Source organism: Marmota monax, unplaced genomic scaffold (assembly GCF_021218885.2).
Source record: "Marmota monax isolate L192 unplaced genomic scaffold, Marmota_monax_Labrador192_F-V1.1 WCK01_AAM20220418_F8-fsc00080, whole genome shotgun sequence".
Lineage (NCBI taxonomy): Eukaryota > Metazoa > Chordata > Mammalia > Rodentia > Sciuridae > Marmota > Marmota monax.
In genome coordinates this window covers 8155423-8173178 of record NW_026694750.1, presented here as the reverse complement: position 1 = coordinate 8173178, position 17756 = coordinate 8155423, and the positions used below count along the sequence as shown (strand labels likewise).

At 63.0% G+C, this 17756-nt stretch overlaps 2 protein-coding genes and 1 long non-coding RNA gene across 21 annotated transcripts; 2 read left to right on the top strand and 1 right to left on the bottom strand.

Annotated features, from left to right (window-relative positions):
• Positions 1-189: 189 nt before the first annotated feature.
• On the top strand, positions 190-13744 carry Mib2 (MIB E3 ubiquitin protein ligase 2). 15 transcript variants are annotated; one of them, XM_058572609.1, is made up of 22 exons: positions 729-800; positions 1352-1588; positions 1955-2042; positions 5763-5850; positions 7515-7566; positions 7860-8086; positions 8747-8853; positions 8949-9143; positions 9260-9402; positions 9489-9596; positions 10492-10596; positions 10666-10828; positions 10902-11035; positions 11125-11273; positions 11363-11519; positions 11628-11788; positions 11889-12015; positions 12106-12339; positions 12763-12941; positions 13012-13199; positions 13292-13357; positions 13450-13744. In XM_058572609.1, exons 5-22 carry the CDS (start codon positions 7537-7539, stop codon positions 13686-13688), a joined length of 2712 nt encoding a protein of 903 aa, XP_058428592.1. In that variant the 5' UTR covers positions 729-800; positions 1352-1588; positions 1955-2042; positions 5763-5850; positions 7515-7536; the 3' UTR covers positions 13689-13744. The 15 variants fall into 15 exon arrangements, with proteins under 15 accessions (XP_058428593.1, XP_046280594.1, XP_046280585.1 ...); XM_058572607.1 differs by having other exon boundaries at positions 7515-7783; positions 7860-8031; XM_058572610.1 differs by lacking the exons at positions 1955-2042; positions 5763-5850 and adding an exon at positions 190-321 and having other exon boundaries at positions 677-800; positions 1352-1428; positions 7515-7783; positions 7860-8031.
• LOC124079233 (uncharacterized) lies at positions 3347-10686 on the bottom strand. The gene is made up of 2 exons (XR_006847216.2): positions 10473-10686; positions 3347-4612 (listed from the first exon to the last, which is right to left on the bottom strand). It is a non-coding gene; the product is annotated as an uncharacterized LOC124079233 (long non-coding RNA).
• A 1386-nt stretch (positions 13745-15130) lies between the features above and the next one.
• Mmp23b (matrix metallopeptidase 23B) lies at positions 15131-17646 on the top strand. Of its 5 annotated transcripts, none has more exons than XM_058572618.1 (8): positions 15131-15365; positions 15708-15847; positions 15920-16020; positions 16126-16293; positions 16664-16831; positions 16910-17020; positions 17131-17257; positions 17423-17646. In XM_058572618.1, the coding sequence occupies exons 1-8, from the start codon at positions 15153-15155 to the stop codon at positions 17595-17597; spliced, it is 1203 nt and encodes a 400-aa protein (XP_058428601.1). In that variant the 5' UTR covers positions 15131-15152; the 3' UTR covers positions 17598-17646. The 5 variants fall into 5 exon arrangements, with proteins under 5 accessions (XP_058428601.1, XP_058428599.1, XP_058428598.1 ...); XM_058572616.1 differs by having other exon boundaries at positions 15136-15365; positions 15920-16059; positions 16682-16831; XM_058572615.1 differs by having other exon boundaries at positions 15136-15365; positions 15920-16059.
• The last annotated feature ends 110 nt before the right edge of the window (positions 17647-17756 follow it).

Below are 17756 nucleotides of genomic sequence, written 5' to 3'. Positions count from 1 at the left end.
CGCGGGGCCTCCTGGGAGCCGCCCGCCCCGCCCCCTGGCCGGGCGCCGCGTGCGTCACGCGTGGGGCCTCCTGGGAGCCGCCCGCCCCGCCCCCTGGCCGGGCGCCGCGAACTACAGCTCCCGGCGGGCCTTGCGGCTGCCCGGGACCCGAACCGGGGTCGCGGCCGGTGGGCTGCGAGGCAGCGGGGCGGCCTGGCCCGGCGCTGCGCAGCAGCCGAGGGGCGGGCGCCGCCGCGCGCGCTGGGACAGCCGGCCAACACTGGCCGTCAGCCTCGCCGCTGCCCCGCTCCCTGGGGCCGAGCGGGCGCGCGGAAACTCCGGGCAAGTGGGGGCCCGGGGCGGGTGCCCGGGCGGCCTCACGGAGCCGGGATGGTGTCAGGGAGCGGGCCCGGTGGCCGGGCGGGTGGCCCGGCCGGTGTGGACAGCGTGGGCGGCGGGCCTCGCGTCCCTACCCCAGGGCGGCTGCTCGTGCGAGTGCGCGTCCGCAGTCTGGGCCGGCACGCAGCGCGGGGCGCCAACGTCCGCAGGCTCTGGACGCCCCTGGACGCCCGGCTGCCGCAGCGGGTCCCGGCCGCCGGTCCCCAGTGACCCTTCCGGGTGGGCGGGTGGGCGGCAGCACCGGGTCCGCGGCCGGCTGGCAGGCAGTAACTGCATGTCTCGGCTCGTCTGGCCGCAGGGTTGGATCGTTTGGTGCTGGCGCTGGAGCTCAGCACGGCAGAGGCCAGTCCCAGGTCTCCAGGCATCAGGGTTACAGCCCGAGTCTCAAGGCGGGCGGCGGGGGACAGTGGGCGGCCAGACAGGTGAGCTCTTCACTGGCTGTGGCCTGATAGTTGGGGTTCGGTGCCTTTGCCCTAAATGAGGCCTGATGTCCTGTCAGAGGGGCTGTGTCTGTGTCTTGAGTGTGCTTGTGTGTGGGTGAGGGAGAAATCATTTTGCTTTTCCTCTGGGTTCAGAACTGATGGAGAAAAGCAGAAGTACCAGGTGGGCTCCTGATGGGGCCAGCAGACTTAAGGACAGACCAGCCCAAGTGCAGGGGCCCTGGCCCTTCTGGGAAGGTTCCTGGCTCCCCATTCCACTCTGACCTGTTGCTCCACATGCAACAAGTATCGGTCACTCTCCTGCCAAGGTCAGCCTGCAAGTCAGTGGGATGACCTCTCAGGCTGCAGTATGCCTGAGGGTCTCCATCGAGGTCACCAAGAGTAGTAGTGGTGACATGCCACACTGTATGTCTTTTCCCCCAGAAGGTCTATTTATTTATTTATTTTTTTAATGGTACTGGGGATTGAACCCAAGGGCACTTAATCACTGAATCACATTCCCAGCCCTTTTATTTTTTTTTATTTTGAGACAGGGTTTCACTAAGTTCCTGAGGCTGGCCTCCAACTTGTCATCTTCCTACCTCAGTCTCCTGAGCTGCTGGGATTGCAGGTGTGCTCCATGGCACCCAGCCCAGCAGGTGCCTTGGTGTATGCTGGGTCAGGTCTCCTTGCCTCTGTCCCAGGGCTTCACCCCATTTCCTAGGGGCTGGACTCCGCTGGCACCCAGGAGCCTGTGACGTACCAGTGTTTGCCAGCAATTGTGCCACACAGTTGAGTAGTGTTAGAGGCAAGCAGGGTTAAAGGGAGGGGGCAGTAGGAGGGCAGCCTCGTGTCCTGAATGTTCTCAGTTTCATGTAATGTTCTCCTGAATAAAGGACCCTGCATCTTTACTACACATGACTTAATATCTATGGCTGTATACAACTCTCCAATAAAATACTCACAGACAGTGGACAGCATCCTCCTGAGTTGTCCCAGTACTTTTGTCCTGTAAGGGACAGCCGTTGCTTGTAGAAAGGAGCTCTGATGGTGAGCAGCAGCCCTGAGGCCCACATGCTGAGTGTGTAAGACTGGCTGGCTGCCTGCTGCTTGGTTTGCTGTGTTCTGTGTCAGCAATGGCTGCTAGTTTCCCACAGGAAATCTTGGTGGCTGAGCACATTTGTGACCCAGGAAGTGGCAACTAAGTGCTTGGGATGCTGACTCAAGGCTGCTGTGTGCTGTGAGGTGAGTTCTGATTTTGTTGAAGCACAATTGCCAGTTGAGGCTGCCTTCTCTGCCCCATGGTGGACAGCTGAAGCACAGCCTTCCGGGTGTTGGGAGTCAGCCAGAGTATGACTCTCGGTCCGGATGGATGGCAAAACCTAGGGTTGCTGGCAAAGGGAAGAAGTTGACAACTCTGTGGGCACTTTTCCCACTGAAATGGCTGCATGCACTGCCCATCGCAGCGTCTAGCACCCTGCAGCATGAGTACTGGCTTTGTGTTCACAAGCAGGAATGGTTGGCAGCTGTTTCTGTGGGTCGACACTAAGGCCCCCGTACACCAAGGCTGTGATGGCTGCAGTTCTTGGACCCTGCTGTCAGGGTGGTGCTCCCTGGTGCCCCTCCACAGGCACTGGGTCGAGGCTTGTGCAGGGCTGTGGGCTGTTTCTGGGACACTCTGGCAGGTCTGTGTAGGGTATCTTTCATCTCTGTGGAAGCCTGGGCCCAGAGAGAGCCAGCGGAGGGTGGCAGTGGGAATCTAGCTTATGTGCTCAGGGCTCCCAGGTACTTCCAGGAAGGTGGGAGAAGTGCTCAGAGGATCCCTGCTCTCCAGGAAGGGCTGATGTGCTGCAGTCAGCGGGCTGTGGCAGGGTATTTCCTGGAGGCTGCAGAGTGATGAAGTGCCCTCTGGGCATCCCTGTCCAAGATTGTCTGTCACCAGGACAGGGCCCTCATTCCTGCCCTACATCAGGAATTCCTGTCTTGCAGGTGCCCTGGGAAGGGACTCACTTGAGGCCTGCAGTGTGGTCTGCCTGGGTGCATGGTGCTGCCCAGACGTCTAGGCCCCTTCCCAGACTTGCTGAGTTAGACAGCAGATCCACTCTCTGCTGTTCTTAGGCTGTGCCCAGTGCCACTGGGGGCCAGGTTCTCCCCAACCCAGCCCTGAGTGGTAGCTTGTTCATGGCCCAGGGAGGACGGTGATAGCAGGGAAGCCCAGGGATGAATCCTCTGTCAACAAGCTCCATTCTGAGGTAGACAGGCCACCTGCGAGGCCTCATGTCCCCTAGCTCTCTGTGAACAGTGGAGATGGGCAGGCTCCTCACTGGTGGTCAGGATCCCCATGCTGCCCTAAGAGTAGGGACTTCCCACATAGAGGGGAGGGAAAACCAAGAACCCCTGGGGTTCCCTTCCTTCAGGGTTATTACTGCTTCCCCATTCTTGACCTGTCTCTTCCCCACTCACTGCCCCGTGTACCTGGTGGGACCTTTTGAGATGAAGTAGTGTTTACCTTTTGGGTCACTGTAACCAAAATTCCTGACAAGAACAAGTTAGAGGAGGAAAAGTTTATTTGGGGCTCATGGTTTCAGAGGTTCTGTCTGTAGATGGCCCACTCCATTGCTCTGGGCTTGAGGTGAGAGCACATCATGGGGACAGGCCCGGGTGACAGGGAGGAAGAGGCACCACTGTGGTTCCACATTAACAGGAGTTTTGGGGGGACACTTTATATCAAAACCATAATAAGTAGTGAGCCCTGAGACAAGGCACAGGAGCTCAAAGGCAGGGGGACATGACCAGCAATGACATGCTGGGCCCAGGAACAAAAGTGACAGAGGCCAGGCAGGGGTGACGGAAAGTTGTCAGGTCTCCCTGAGAGGGTCCTAGGGTGCCAAATCCCTGTGTTTCTGAGTCCCAGAAGCCCTGTCCCTTGTCTGTCCCTGTGGTAACTATGAGAGGGTGGCAAGGGGGCTTTATCAGAAGACCAGCTCAGGCAGGGGCCCTAACCAGGGCTGTGATGCCATGTAGCACGGAGGGTGCTGCCTCTGAAGACCTCTGGCATGGGCTGCTTCAGGGAAGGAGCCCTGGGGGCCACCATGACTGGTGCTTCTCTGTTCTCACCCCTTGGCACCCAGGGGGCAAGCAAGCGTACCAAGCCCTGTGTGCGCTCCTCCAGGTCCTCCCTTCTTGTCCAGGCAGTCCTGGGTGTCAGTGGGTGCTGGTTATTTAACTAAGTCCGTCCCACGTCCTGCCCGGCTGCGGTCCGTCTCTGGTGGGCTCATCTGAGTGATAGTCTTCCAGAATGTGGCGGTTTGCGGGCTAGGGATGAGGGGAGTTGTTTGGCTGTTCTAAAACTACCAGGTGTGGTGGCAGGCAGATGCTGTCACAGGCTCAACTACCTGGTGGCCTTCCTGCTAGGCAGTTGTCAGCTGAGGTGTGGTCCCAAGTTTCTCCAGACATTGCCAGACACCCTCCACTTTGATCTCCCTGCCTCTGTCCATTCTCCTGAGGGAGAGGTTGGGCACAGGCCTTGTTTGCATTCATGCTTGGGGCACCCCCCCTATGTCTTGTAAAAGGCCCAGCGACAAGTGGCCAGTGGGGCGATAGCTGGCAGGCAGACATGGCAGCTGGCCTGGGCAGGCAGGCTCAGGCTGGGAAGCTGGGTTCACAGAGGCCAGCAAGCTGCTTGGCTGCAGAATGACCACAACATCAACTCCCAGTACTTGGGTCTTTTCCTGCTCCAAGTCTTCTCTGTGCTGGGCCAGGTTCTCTGTCACAGGCCCCCTGCTGGTATAGCCTCCTGCTGGGCCTGTGGTTGCCTGTAACAGGGGTATGGGGTGTGGACTGTCTCCTCAGTTTGCCTCCCAGCTGTGATTAGGGTGACGGGTTCCTGGCAGGAGGGAGGGTGTGTGTGTATATCATGGAGGTCAGTGGGCTGGTGGGGGGTCACAGTCTCTACTTCCCCTGCCTCTGCCATGCCTGCAAGGAGGGCCCTGTGCAGAGGAGACTGGGGAAGGGTGGGGATGCCTGCCCTGGCTGAGCCTGTGCTTTCCCAGGATCTCCGTGGACAGAAGCTGAACTCATTGCCAGGGCCCAGGGAGCAGAAGCCCAGCACAGATTGCCCCTAGCTGGTGACTCTGCAGATCAGGCAGTGGGGAGCCACTTGGTCCTGCTGGAGAAAGGTGTGACGTCCCTCCCAGATAGCTTTCATGGGGACTGGAGTGTTTCCAGCAAAAGGTCAGGGAGCTGGGCCAGCTAGTGGAACTGGGCCCCAGGGCCAGGTGTAGCTGTGCTGCCTGATGACTTCCAGTGCTAGGATGTGGTGAGCACACAGTGTGTGGGTGAGGCAAGAGTGGCCTAGCTGGCTGGGCCCCTGGGACATTGGGTCTGCTAGTTGTCCCAGGAGCACAAGCTTCCTGGGTGCCGGAGTTTTACTCGCTGTCATGCAGTCAGTGATTGTGGAGGCCAGCAGGGGCTAGCCAGCCAGGGATATGGCCATGAGTGGGCATGGGGGCAGCCCTTGGAGGCCCTGCCTTTGTGGGCTTGCTGCCTGGGCAAGGGAGTTGAATGGCATTGTGTGGGGCATCCTGGTGGCCCTCAGGGCAGTGAGGAGCTGCTCTGGCTGTACTCGTGGTAGCAGAGATGTGGGTGGCACTGCTGTACAGGCTGCAGAGGTGGCTAGAAAGGCAGAGCTGATTGCCACACCTGACTAGCCTGTTGGCTGCCCACCAGACACCACCCCCCTCCTGGACTCGCAGGTGCCCAAGAGCCTGGGGCTGTCTGGGCCTGAGGCATCACTAGAACCACTGGTGCAGTGCCTTCTGGCTTTGGGCCTCAGTGCCACACCTTGGCAGGGTCCCAAGATCCCAGAGAGGGGAGGTCCCAGACCAGTGCGGTGCTCTCAGGACGGCTCCTAGTTGGCCCTGGTTCAGGAGAGAGTGAGCTTTAATCCTCCTGTTTCTATGCCAGCCCTGGTGGTCCTGGGTGATGGGCAGCAGGGAGAACTGCCCAATGCTGAGTTGACCAGATGATTCACGTCCCTGAGGATCTGAAGCAGGTACAGACCAAGAGCTGGACACAAGCTTTGGACTGGTGCTGGGATGGGCTGCGGGCTTCCCGCCTCTGCCTCTGGCTGCAGGCAGAGCTGCAGTGGGGGCCTCCTGTGCCCACCTGTGGCTTCCCAGGAGGCAGAGTGTTTCCAGGACTGGCTGGCCCAGCAGACTGAGTGTCAGGCTGGGGCAGGAACAGGGACCTGAAGCAGGGCCCAGTTGGAGGGTGATGTGTTCATCTCTCCCCTTGTCACTCTCGGGCCTAGGCTGCCTCTGTTCTGTGGCTGGGCAAGGCCCTGAGGCCCCATCTGGAGCTGGGGGGACATTGGCTGATCGACAGCATCCCCTCCAGCTTCAGCTGCACCAGCCAGCCAGGGCAACCCCCAGCCTCGGTTGGAAGCTGAGCAGGAGTGCTGTCCCCTACTCTGGGGGGAGCTCCTTCGCAAGCCATGGGCCGGACACTTAAATGAGAGAGTACATGTGACTCCTTCGTGGTCCCTGTGTCCCTGTCCCCCCCACCCCCTTCACGTCCTGTCTTTTAGCTGCATTTGTATTAACAAGACTTCCTTCAAGATTAGCTCAATACAGAATTCTCAGGCCGTAGGTCTGAAGGAACGCCTGGGACCAGCCTCGTGGTTGGCTTCCTAAGGCTGTGACTTGGCTTGTTGCTTTTGCAAACTTGCTATACGTGTAGTGCCTGTAATGGCCTCTCTCACACTAGGCTCTTGTCCTCCAAGCTGTTTGTGAACTTTGCATTGCTATCATTCATGGTGAGGTGGGTTCGTGCTCCCTTGGGGACTAAAACCTCGCTGTAGGTCCCAGTACTCCCTGAAGGACCCCGGCAGGTGCTTCTGTAAGTGTGCCACCTTAGACCAGGCCAGACTTCTCCAGAGTAGGTCCTAATAGGGCCATGTGCCCTCACTGTGCTGTCCCCGACTTGCGGGGGCCAAGGGCTGTGCCCTTCCTGTGAACGTCCTGGTGGTGCTGTGTGGGCTGGTGTCTGGTGAGCCTGCGTCCTGCCCAACTTGCTGCTTGTCTGACTTTCTCGTGGGGCTGTGGGGGTTCTTTCCCTGTTCTGGATGCAAGTCATGGGGGCCGTGCTCTGCGCAGCTCACCTCGGGCCCTGCTGCCTGTGCAATTGCCAGATGGGGTCCTGTTGAACAGCAGCCCTCCACTCAGTACCTGTCTAACTAGGCTACACAAAGAAATAGTCTGTTTTCTCCCAAAGGCTGAGTTGTTTTACCTTATCAATCAACTAGCTGGGGTGTGGCTCAGGCAGAAGCCGGCCTAGCATGAGCGAGGCCCTGGGTTCCATCCCCAGCACCTAGGAACCACCAGCAACCAGCCAAAATCCTAAATAAACCAACCGACTGAAACCAGGTTACTAGCATGTGCCGCACCCTGCTCAGTCTGATTGCTGTCCCTCTTCCAGGCCAGGTTCCCCGTCTACCTTGTCTCCTGGCCTCCCCTGTGCTGACCTGTGTACCTGTGCTCCCACCTCCCCTGGACCCAGGCCATTTGTTCCTACTTCCTGCCCCTCTGCCTCCCCCTTTTGTGTTGGTGCTTTCTGCTCCTGGCCTGCCCTCTCTCCCAGGTGGCCCTTTAGACAGGTGTCTGTGGGTAGGCTGGGCCTGGCCTCCTGACATGGCCTGAGGGTGCTCTCTGCTTACAGGTCCCGAGCAGCCCCTTGCACCATGGACCCTGACCCCCAGGCAGGTGTGCAGGTGGGCATGCGAGTGGTGCGTGGCGTGGACTGGAAGTGGGGCCAGCAGGATGGCGGCGAGGGCGGCGTGGGCACCGTGGTGGAGCTCGGGCGCCATGGCAGCCCCTCCACCCCAGACCGCACAGTTGTCGTGCAGTGGGACCAGGGCACTCGCACCAACTACCGCGCCGGCTACCAGGGTGCCCACGACCTGCTGCTCTATGACAATGCGCAGATTGGTGCGTGGCAGCACGGGTGGTGGGAGGGCCCGTGTGCCCTGGTGAGTCACTGCCGCTGACCCTACCCTGCCCCCAGGCGTCCGCCACCCCAACATCATCTGCGACTGCTGTAAGAAGCATGGGCTGCGGGGCATGCGCTGGAAGTGCCGCATTTGCTTCGACTACGACCTCTGCACCCAGTGCTACATGCACAACAAGCACGACCTCACCCACGCCTTTGAGCGCTACGAGACAGCCCACTCACGCCCGTGAGTCCCCCCCGCCAGCCTCAGGGAAGCACAGGCCCTCCTCAGCCACTTGGAGGTGTGTGGATGGCTTCTCTGTGCTGGCACCCCTTGGTGCAGCTGCAGTCTGCGTCACTGAGTGCGGCCTGTGTGTGGCCATGCCAGCAGCAGTGGCATTGGAGCAGCGAGCATTCCCGTGGAGGTGCCAGGCCTGGCATCGTGGCCTCTGGCAGGGCAGCCCACTCTGGACCCAGCCCTGTGGCCCAGCATGGGTGCTGGCTGTCCAGAGTGCTGTGCTGTAGTCAGAGGGTCTGTGCTGAGGAGGGCGCTCTGCTGTGCTGGACCAGGCACCCAGAGGCACCACCCCTGTTCCCTGATGCCAGCTGTCTCCTGGAGCCTCCCCCTGTGTGTTCCAGGGCCCAGTGGCTGTGTGCTGCTGGCCAGGCCAGGCCCCACCCACTGGGAGGGCAGGCTTATCCAGACTACACAGGAGCCTGAGTCCCCTCCCAGCCAAGGGCATCTGATAGCTCCCACAGAGCCTTCCCCCTGAGTGTGGAAGGCACTGCCCTTCTGGGAAGGGCATTCATGGGCAGGAACTGGGTGCCAGGACACCCATCTGGTAGATCCCACCTGGTGTGAGAAGGAGCCTGGGGGTGGAGGAGCTAGTCTGGGCAGGGCAGGGCAGGGGCCTGACCGTAATACCTCTCTCCTGCATGGCTCAGGACTCACTCTCTTGCAGTGTTACCCTGAGTCCCCGCCAGGGTCTCCTTAGGATCCCACTAAGGGGCATCTTCCAGGGTGCAAAGGTGGTGCGAGGCCCCGACTGGGAGTGGGGCTCACAGGATGGTGAGTGGTGGCCGGAGGGAGAGATGGGAGGTGAGGCAGTTGGCTATGGCTCAGCCTTGAGGCTCAGCTTTTGGGTGGGGACACTGTCTCCCCAGGAGGGGAAGGCAAGCCAGGTCGTGTGGTGGACATCCGTGGCTGGGATGTGGAGACAGGCCGGAGTGTGGCCAGTGTGACATGGGCAGATGGAACGACCAATGTGTACCGCGTGGGCCACAAGGGCAAGGTGGACCTCAAGTGTATAGGCGAGGCAGCTGGCGGCTTCTACTACAAGGAGCACCTCCCCAGGCTGGGTATGGGACTGGCCCCACCAACACTGGCTGCCCTCCTGCCCTGGTTGGGCAGGGGCTAGCCTGTGATGTCCTGGGTGGGGGTGCTGCCTGAGGCCTGGCCTGCCACCCCCCCCCAGGCAAGCCAGCAGAGCTGCAACGCAGGGTGAGTGCCGACGGCCAGCCCTTCCAGCGTGGGGACAAGGTCAAGTGTCTGTTGGACATAGACGTCCTGAGGGACATGGAGGAAGGCCATGGCGGCTGGAACCCCAGGATGGCAGAGGTGAGCTGCCTCCCCACTGAGCCCTGTGTGCCCTCCCCTCCCAAGCCCTCTGGACCCCCAGCCATAGTCTCTGCGACCTGCCACAGTTTATCGGACAGACGGGCACCGTGCACCGCATCACCGACCGTGGGGACGTGCGTGTGCAGTTCAACCACGAGACCCGCTGGACGTTCCACCCCGGGGCTCTCACCAAGGTGCCTAGGGGCTAGGCTGAGCCTCATCCATTCACTTCTGTAACCCTTCCATGTACTTAGGCAGCCCTGGGAGTGGGCAGGCAGGATTATGGCCCTGGTGCCCCCATGAGTCCCCAGATCTGAAAGAAGGGGCAGCCTGGTGGGTGAAGGTGGGGCCGAGGAAAAGGGGATCCAGGCATGAAGAGACCCAGAGGAGGGCCAGGCACCCTGAGGCTGCAGCAGGCAGGCCAGGGTCTGTCTGTCCTGAGGATGGAAGAAAGGTGGACACCACAGTAGGCTGGAAGTGGGGTACTGGGCTTGGTTTCTAAGATGCTACCTGTGAGTGGGAGGTGGATGCTGGGCCCAGGTTGGTGGGCACTAGCAGCGTGGACAAGGTGGACACAGTGAGCTGCCTGGAAAGCAGGACTTGGGGGATGGAGGACAGAGGGAGCAGGTGTTGGGGCGGGCATTCAGAGCATTCAGCTCTGAACCTGGAGAGCTTTGAGGGGGCACTGCAGAGCAGCGCAAGCCCCTGTGCTCCTCGCAGGGGAGGGGGAGGGGCGCCACCCTTGGCTCCGCCCCTACGTCCGGGGCCCCGCCCCACGCCGCTGCCAAGCTGCCGGCAGTCGGGTCGATGTACAGGCCGCGTGGGGCTTCACACCTCCCCAGAGCCGGCTTTTGTCTGATCGGGATGCCGCTGCCCAGCTGCTTCCCCAGCTGTCGCCCCCGATCCTCTGGGGCTGCTTTGGTCACCTATGGTCCTTGTCCAACCAGACCCTTAGGTTGTGCTTGGCGCAGGAACTGGGGTCAGGTTCATACCTGCCTGACCTGTGGAGCTTGTTGGGGGTACCCTCCCCGACCATGGGCGGCCACATGTGGCCGGGGGGAGTCCCTTACCTGCTTCTCTGTCACCCAGCACAACTCCTTCTGGGTGGGCGATGTGGTTCGCGTCATCGATGACCTGGACACTGTGAAGCAACTGCAGGCTGGGCATGGCGAGTGGACAGATGACATGGCCCCTGTGAGTCCCCTTGCCCGTGTTGTGACCTCCCCTGCCAAGACTTCCTGTGACCCTACATTTCTCCCTCAGGCCCTGGGCCGCATTGGGAAAGTGGTAAAGGTATTTGGAGATGGGAACCTGCGTGTGGCAGTCGGTGGGCAGCGGTGGACCTTCAGTCCTTCCTGCCTGGTGGCTTACCGACCAGAGGAGGACACCAATCTGGACGTGGCTGAGCGTGCCCGGGAGAACAAAAGTGTGCACCAGCCCTGGCAGCCTGGGGGAGGCAGGGTGGCCCTTGGCCATCACTTACCCAGTTTTGCCCCCAGGTTCACTGAGTGTGGCCCTGGACAAGCTGCGGGCTCAGAAGAGTGATCCAGAGCACCCAGGGAGGCTGGTGGTAGAGGCAGCGCTGGGCAATGTGGCCCGGGCTCTTGACCTGCTTCGGAGGCACCCAGAACAGGCAGGCCCCTTCCCTGACCTCCTCCCAGTGGCCAGCAGGAAGACCAGAAGGTGGCAGGTCCTGAACTCACTTGCTCGCTCTCCTGACAGGTGGACACCAAGAACCAGGGCAGGACTGCCCTGCAGGTGGCTTCGTACCTGGGCCAGGTGGAGCTCGTGCGACTGTTGCTGCAGGCAAGGGCAGGCGTGGACCTGCTGGATGATGAGGGCCACACTGCACTGCACTATGCAGCCCTGGGGTGAGGCTGGGTAGGCTGCTGGGGTCCAGAGGGGCCGCGCCTGTGGGTCCAGCCAGCACAGTGCTCCCTCCTACTCCCTCTCCCACCAGGAACCAGCCTGAGGCTGCCCGGATGCTCCTGAGTGCAGGGTGTGGGGCAGATGCCCTCAATGGTGCCCGGAGCACAGCGCTGCACTTGGCTGTGCAGAGGGGCTTCCTGGAGGTGGTGAGGATCCTATGTGAGCGCGGCTGTGATGTCAACCTTCCTGTGAGTGTTGGTCCCCAGGTGCCCTTGACCCTAACCAACCCTGGATTAAGGAGGCAGCTTGACTCCAGGGACAGTCACCTCTCAGTGACCACTGGCCCCTACTGGCAGGATGCCCATGCCAATACGCCTCTGCACTCTGCCATCTCCGCGGGGGCCGGCGCCAATGGCATCGTGGAGGTCCTCACCGAGGTTCCGGGCATCAACGTTGCTGCTGCTGACAGCCAGGGCTTCACACTCTTGCACCATGCGTCCCTCAAGGGCCACGCGCTGTGAGTGTGGGGTGGGCACCAGTGGCTGCCAGGCTTTGCCCTGCCACCTGGCCACCCCGGGAACAGCCCAAGGCTGGGGATGATCTCCCTGCTCTCACAGAGCCGTCAGGAGGATTCTGGCACGGGCCCGGCAATTGGTGGACGCCAAGAAGGAGGATGGCTTTACCGCGCTGCATCTGGCTGCCCTCAACAACCACCGTGAGGTGGCTCAGATCCTCATCCAAGAAGTGCGTGCAGGGTCCCCCCCCACACACATACACACTGGAAGGCAGGGGCCCAAGGGGGTCTCTGGGCTGAGTTTGCCCCCCACTCCCCAGGGCCGCTGTGATGTGAACGTGCGCAACCGGAAGCTCCAGTCCCCATTGCACCTGGCCGTGCAGCAGGCCCATGTGGGGCTGGTGCCCCTGCTGGTGGATGCTGGTTGCAGTGTTGACACCGAGGATGAGGAGGGGGACACGGCCCTGCATGTGGCGCTGCAGCGCCATCAGCTGCTCCCCCTGGTGGCTGACAGGGCTGGGGGGGACCCAGGGCCCTTGCAGCTGCTGTCCAGGGTGAGGAAGTGAGGAGTGGGTGCTGGAGAGGTGGGCCCACCTTCTATCTCTGGTGACGGGCCAGGGAGTCAGGCTCTGGGGAAGGGGGCAACTTGGGGTGGGGGCATGATTTAGAGAAGCCATTCTGTGCAACCCTTGTGGGGATTCTGCACTGCTGGCCATCATGGGGAGGGGATGGTGTGGTAGCCCGGGTGGCATCTTAGAACTTATTCTTTAGGTTGCCTAGCAAGGGCACCTCTCTTGCCTGCCCTCTACACTGTTCCTGGAGCTGACAGCTTCATGCAGGAAGGGGGTACCCTTGGCTTTCCCCCCCGAGGATAGGGGTGCCCCTTGCACAGGCTGCTGGGGCTGCCTGGCGCCCCAGAGGCTTCCCTCAGGCCTGCGCCGGCGCCCATCCTCAACAACATCTGTCCTGCTGCCCAGCTACAGGCCTCAGGCCTCCCAGGCAGCTCGGAGCTGACGGTGGGTGCTGCGGTGGCATGCTTTCTGGCACTGGAGGGTGCTGATGTGACCTATTCCAACCATCGTGGCCGAAGCCCTCTGGACCTGGCCACAGAGAGCCGTGTGCTCAAAGCTCTGCAGGGCTGCGCCCAGCGCTTCCGGTAGGCCGCACCACCAGGGGGGAGCCCTCCACAGCCAGGGGCCTTTTCAAGCCCCCTCCTCCAACTGCAGGGAGCGACAGGCAGGCGGTGGCGGGAGCGCGGTCCCGGGCCCCAGGCACGTGCTCAGCACTCCCAACACGGTGACGAACCTGCACGTGGCTGCCACTGCGGGGCCCGAGGCTGCTGAGTGCCTGGTGTGCTCGGAGCTGGCGCTGCTAGTTCTGTTCTCGCCGTGCCAGCACCGCACTGTGTGCGAAGGTGAGTCGGGGCCGCCGAGGGCCGGGGCGTCTCGGGCCGCCCCGCCCCGCCCCGCCCCGCCTCGCCTCTCCCAACCGCGCTGCTCTCTGCAGAGTGCGCGCGCCGGATGAAGAAGTGCATCAGGTGCCAGGTGGTCATCAACAAGAAGCTGCGTCCAGGTAGGTGGGTGGGGCCCTGCCGCGCGCGCGCACGCCCACCCACCCGGATTTACCCGCCTGCGGCTGACTCCTCCCCACCCGGTCCCCCGCAGACGGCTCCGAGGTGGCAAGTGCTACCCCGGCGCCTGGTCCGCCGCGGCAGCTGGTGGAGGAGCTTCAGAGTCGCTACCGGCAGATGGAGGAGCGCATCACCTGCCCGATCTGCATCGACAGCCACATCCGCCTTGTGTTCCAGTGTGGCCATGGCGCGTGCGCACCCTGCGGCGCCGCGCTCAGCGCCTGTCCCATCTGCCGCCAGCCCATCCGCGACCGCATCCAGATCTTCGTGTGAACCGCGGCCCTCTGGAGCTGCCTCGCATCCCTGTGTTTTATAAAAAGATTCTCGGACTTTGCCGCCTGCTGCCTGCCTGGGGCACTGGGCGGGCCGTGGGGTCCTGTGCGGCACGGGCGGGTGAGCCTGGGGTGGCCCTCGCCGCCCTGCTGCTGCTCCTGGGTCGACTCTGCCCCGGGGCAGAAACACCACCGGCGCGGCACGACACTGACCCAGGCCCCGCGCTGTCCTTCTGCCAAACGGGGTGGCCCTTCCTCCCCTGGAAGGCCAAGGCCCACCTCGACCCCCCGCCAGGAGCTTTTGGTGTCCCGGGCCTCCTGGGTGGGTGCCGAGTCTCGGGCCGGGCTCTCGTTGATGGTCTCGGGAAGTTGAGCAGGGGCGAAGGGAACACGGTCCTGTGGAAGAGGCAGGGCGCCTGCCGAGGGAGGCCGGTTTGTTGGAGCAGATATGTAGCCACGAAGAGGGGAGTCCTGCATGCAGCGCTTTCCAAGAACCACCCGCACTGCTCAGCCCGGCCGCCCGCCAGCTGTTTGGCGCTGTCCCCGCTGGCCAGAACGCCGCTGTCACCCTGGGCCCGAAGCCGGCATGGAGGATGGGGAGGGACAGGACGTTGACCATATCTGGCCCGGAGCAGACAGCTCCTCGACCTCACCCCCAACTCCCAGCCCCTTACCCCCAGCTGCCCCGGCGTCCCCCAGGATCCCGCCTTCCCGCCAGCATTGCCTTCGGCCGCCCCGTCGAGCCTTCCAGGCTGAGCACCGCTCCCCACCCCCAGCCAGGGCCGTTCCAGACCTCCACGCCCGGCGTCTGGCCTTGCTTCCCGTCTTCCTGGCTCCAGGAACCCCCTCCCAGCGGCCTGGCGGGGGATTCCCGGCCCTGCACCCTCCCCACCTCCAGCCAGCCTCCTCGGGGGTCCCTCCCGGCCCAAGGCCCGCCCCTCCGCCAGCCCCTTCCCGGGTTTGCGCGGGACCCTCGAAGCTCCCTACGCCTTGCCCTCTGCGGGCCCTCGCCGCCTGCCCCTTCAGCCGCCCGATACTCACTGCCACGTCCCCTTGCTCTGCGTCCCCTCCCCTCTCGCGGGGACGCTTTTTGAGCCGGCTACAGGGTCACGATGCGCTTCGCTCCCGGGTCTCACTGGGGGTTCACGGGGTTGGGGTGGAACTCCACTTGGGGGAAAAGCCAACCCGTCATGAAGTCTCACCGGCACGGGGCCCCCGACTGACGCCACTTTAAGCGCGAGCCCAGGGGCCTATCCCACTCCAAGCGACCCCACCCAGCAGGCCGTGTCTGGGCCACGGCCACCGGCCACAGGTCCTGAGTCCCGGAAGCCCCCGGGGGCGCCCGTTGCCGCTCCCCGACAGGCCAGCTGGTTCCCCTCATGGGCGCCGCGCCCCCCCACCCCCCCACTGGGCTGTAACCCGAGCCGCCCGCCGTCGCCTCCCCTCCCCGCTCCTCGGCGGCTCCATGGCCCAGGTCCCCGCGCCGCGCTGCCCCAGCGGCCCCGAGCCCGACAGCGAGTCTGCCATGGGCCGCGGGGCCTGCGTCCCCCCGAAGGTGTCAGGGGCCGTCCAGGACCGCCGGCTCGGGGCCGTGCTGGGCGGGCTGTGCCTGCTCCCCGCGCTCCTGCTGCTGGCCCGGCTGGGGGCCCCTGCGGCGCAGGCCTGGAGCGCAGCGCAGGTGAGCTGGGTGGCAGGCAGGTGCGCGAGTCGGTCCGGTCTGCGGCCCGGCGGTGCCCCCTCGGGTGGGGGTCTGTGGATGCGGATGTGAGTCCCTAGGTCTGAGCGTGACCGGAGGTGGGAGGCTGCATCTGTCTCCGGCTCCGCCCACTCCCACCGGCTCTCAGTAACCTTTTTCTCTCGCTCAGGCAGAAAACTTAAAATGGGGGGGGGGGGGCTGTCCAAACCCTCCCTCACCCCATTGCTCTTCCACCCCCCCTTTCCACAGTCCCTTTTCCGTACCAACTCTGGGGTGTGGGGACTGTCCCTACGACTTCCCCATGTCCACTTTCTTCCCGTGAAGAGAGAGGCCTATACGCTGGATGCACCAGGGGTCCCTACAGCCCAGGTCCCCAGCCCATTTCCCCCGCTCGTGCCCCGAAAACGCCGCTACACGTTGACCCCGGCCAGGCTGCGCTGGGACCACTTCAACCTCACCTACAGGTGCGACCTGGCCCTAGGGTGGGGGCTCGGCCACAGCCTAGCCCCTGTCCCTGACCTTGACCCTCACCCCAGGATCCTCTCCTTCCCTCGGAATCTGCTGAGCCCCCGTGAGACTCGCCGGGGCCTGGCTGCTGCTTTCCGGATGTGGAGCGACGTTTCCCCCTTCAGTTTCCGTGAGGTGGCCCCTGAGCAGCCCAGCGACCTGCGGATAGGTGGGCGCTGTGCCCCTGCCCCTGCCCAGCCCCGTGGGCTCTATCTCAGCTCTCCCCTCTCCACAGGCTTCTACCCAGCCAACCACACGGACTGCCTGGTCTCTGCTCTGCACCACTGCTTTGACGGTCCCACGGGCGAGCTGGCCCACGCCTTCTTCCCACCGCACGGTGGCATCCACTTTGACGACAGCGAGCACTGGGTCCTGGGCCCCACACGCTACAGCTGGAAGAAAGGTGCCCCGCCTCCCATGGGTGCACTGTCTGCACCGGGGTGGCTGTGTGGAGAGGGCTTGGGGGCAGAGCAGGGGTTCCTGGGGTGTGGAGGGTCCTGTTCTTTGGGGTTAAGCAGGCAAGGGAAGGGAGGTTGTGGGGCTGCTGCTGGTTCCAGCAGCCCTGAGACTGCCTCCCCCATGCTGCTGGAGGGGAGCTGGGGCTGCATTCCTGGGGACCGAGCTCACCGCCCAGGCAGAACATTCTTATCTTTCCTTGGCTGTGGCCAAGGGTGGCTCCACACCACACTCCAGCAGATGTGCTGGGCCTAGGGGTCAGGCCTGAGGGCTGCAGGGCCGGGCTGGGGCTCCAGGGAGCTAACTCACAGGGTCAGCAGGTGTGTGGCTCACAGACCTGGTGCACGTGGCAGCCCACGAGATCGGCCATGCACTGGGCCTGATGCACTCCCAGCACAGCCGGGCACTCATGCATCTCAATGCCACGCTGCGTGGCTGGAAGGCACTGTCTCAGGACGAGCTGTGGGGGCTGCACCGGCTCTACGGTGAGTGTCTTGGAGAAGGTGGTGTGGAGGGGTGGGCAGCCTTGAGGTGGGCCCTGAACCAGGCTGCCCTTCCCTCAGGCTGCCTGGACCGGCTGTTTGTGTGTGCGTCCTGGGCACGGAAGGGCTTTTGTGACACCCGCAGGAGGCTCATGAAGAGGCTGTGCCCCAGCAGCTGCGACTTCTGCTATGGTGACGGATGGGGCAGGGGCTGGGGCAGGGTCACATGCCTGGGTCTTCCAGTTGTGGCCCCAGCCTGGGGAGGGGCACACTGATGTGACACCTTCCCCTGCCATGTGCAGAGTTTCCCTTCCCCACGGTGGCCACCACCCCATCACCCCCCAGGACCAAAACCAGGCTGGTGCCAGAGGGCAGAAATGTGACCTTCCGATGTGGTCAGAAGATCCTCCACAAGAAAGGCAAAGTGTAGTAAGTGACCACTGCTAGCCAGGCCCATCCTGGGGGGAATCTGTCTAGGGTCCAAGTTGTAGGGGGTGGAGCTGCCCAGGGTCCTACAGGGTGAGGGGGGATGTCCTGGGGGCTCAGGCTGCCTTCAGGGGCACAGGGCAGGTATGCAGGACCCTCCTCCCACAGCTGGTACAAGGACCAGGAGCCCCTCGAATTCTCCTACCCTGGTTACCTGGCCCTGGGTGAGGCTCGCCTGAGCATTATCGCCAACGCTGTCAACGAGGGCACGTACACGTGTGTGGTCCGCCGGCACCAGCACGTGCTCACCACCTACTCCTGGCGTGTCCGAGTGAGGAGCTAAGCTCGTCTCCTGGGCCACAGAGGCCTGACAGATAAAGCTCTGTGTTTGATGTGTCTGTGCCATTTCTTGGGTGGGTGGCCCTCATCTGGCCTATCACTGGGATGTGGGGATTCTGAGGGGCACAGACTCTAAGAATAAGGATATGACCTTCAAGATGAG

Excerpts from the sequence above, each read along its gene's own strand:
- Mmp23b (XM_058572615.1), top strand. The coding sequence starts at position 15,153 with ATGGCCCAGGTCCCCGCGCCGCGCTGCCCCAGCGGCCCCGAGCCCGAC. Across the intron at positions 15,366-15,707 it reads AGGCCTGGAGCGCAGCGCAG|AGAGAGGCCTATACGCTGGA; the intron begins GTGAGCTGGGTG and ends CTTCCCGTGAAG. Across the intron at positions 15,848-15,919 it reads CACTTCAACCTCACCTACAG|GATCCTCTCCTTCCCTCGGA; the intron begins GTGCGACCTGGC and ends CCCTCACCCCAG.
- Mib2 (XM_046424638.2), top strand. The coding sequence starts at position 7,537 with ATGGACCCTGACCCCCAGGCAGGTGTGCAGGTGGGCATGCGAGTGGTG. Across the intron at positions 8,032-8,746 it reads GAGACAGCCCACTCACGCCC|TGTTACCCTGAGTCCCCGCC; the intron begins GTGAGTCCCCCC and ends ACTCTCTTGCAG. Across the intron at positions 11,274-11,362 it reads CTGCACTATGCAGCCCTGGG|GAACCAGCCTGAGGCTGCCC; the intron begins GTGAGGCTGGGT and ends CTCTCCCACCAG.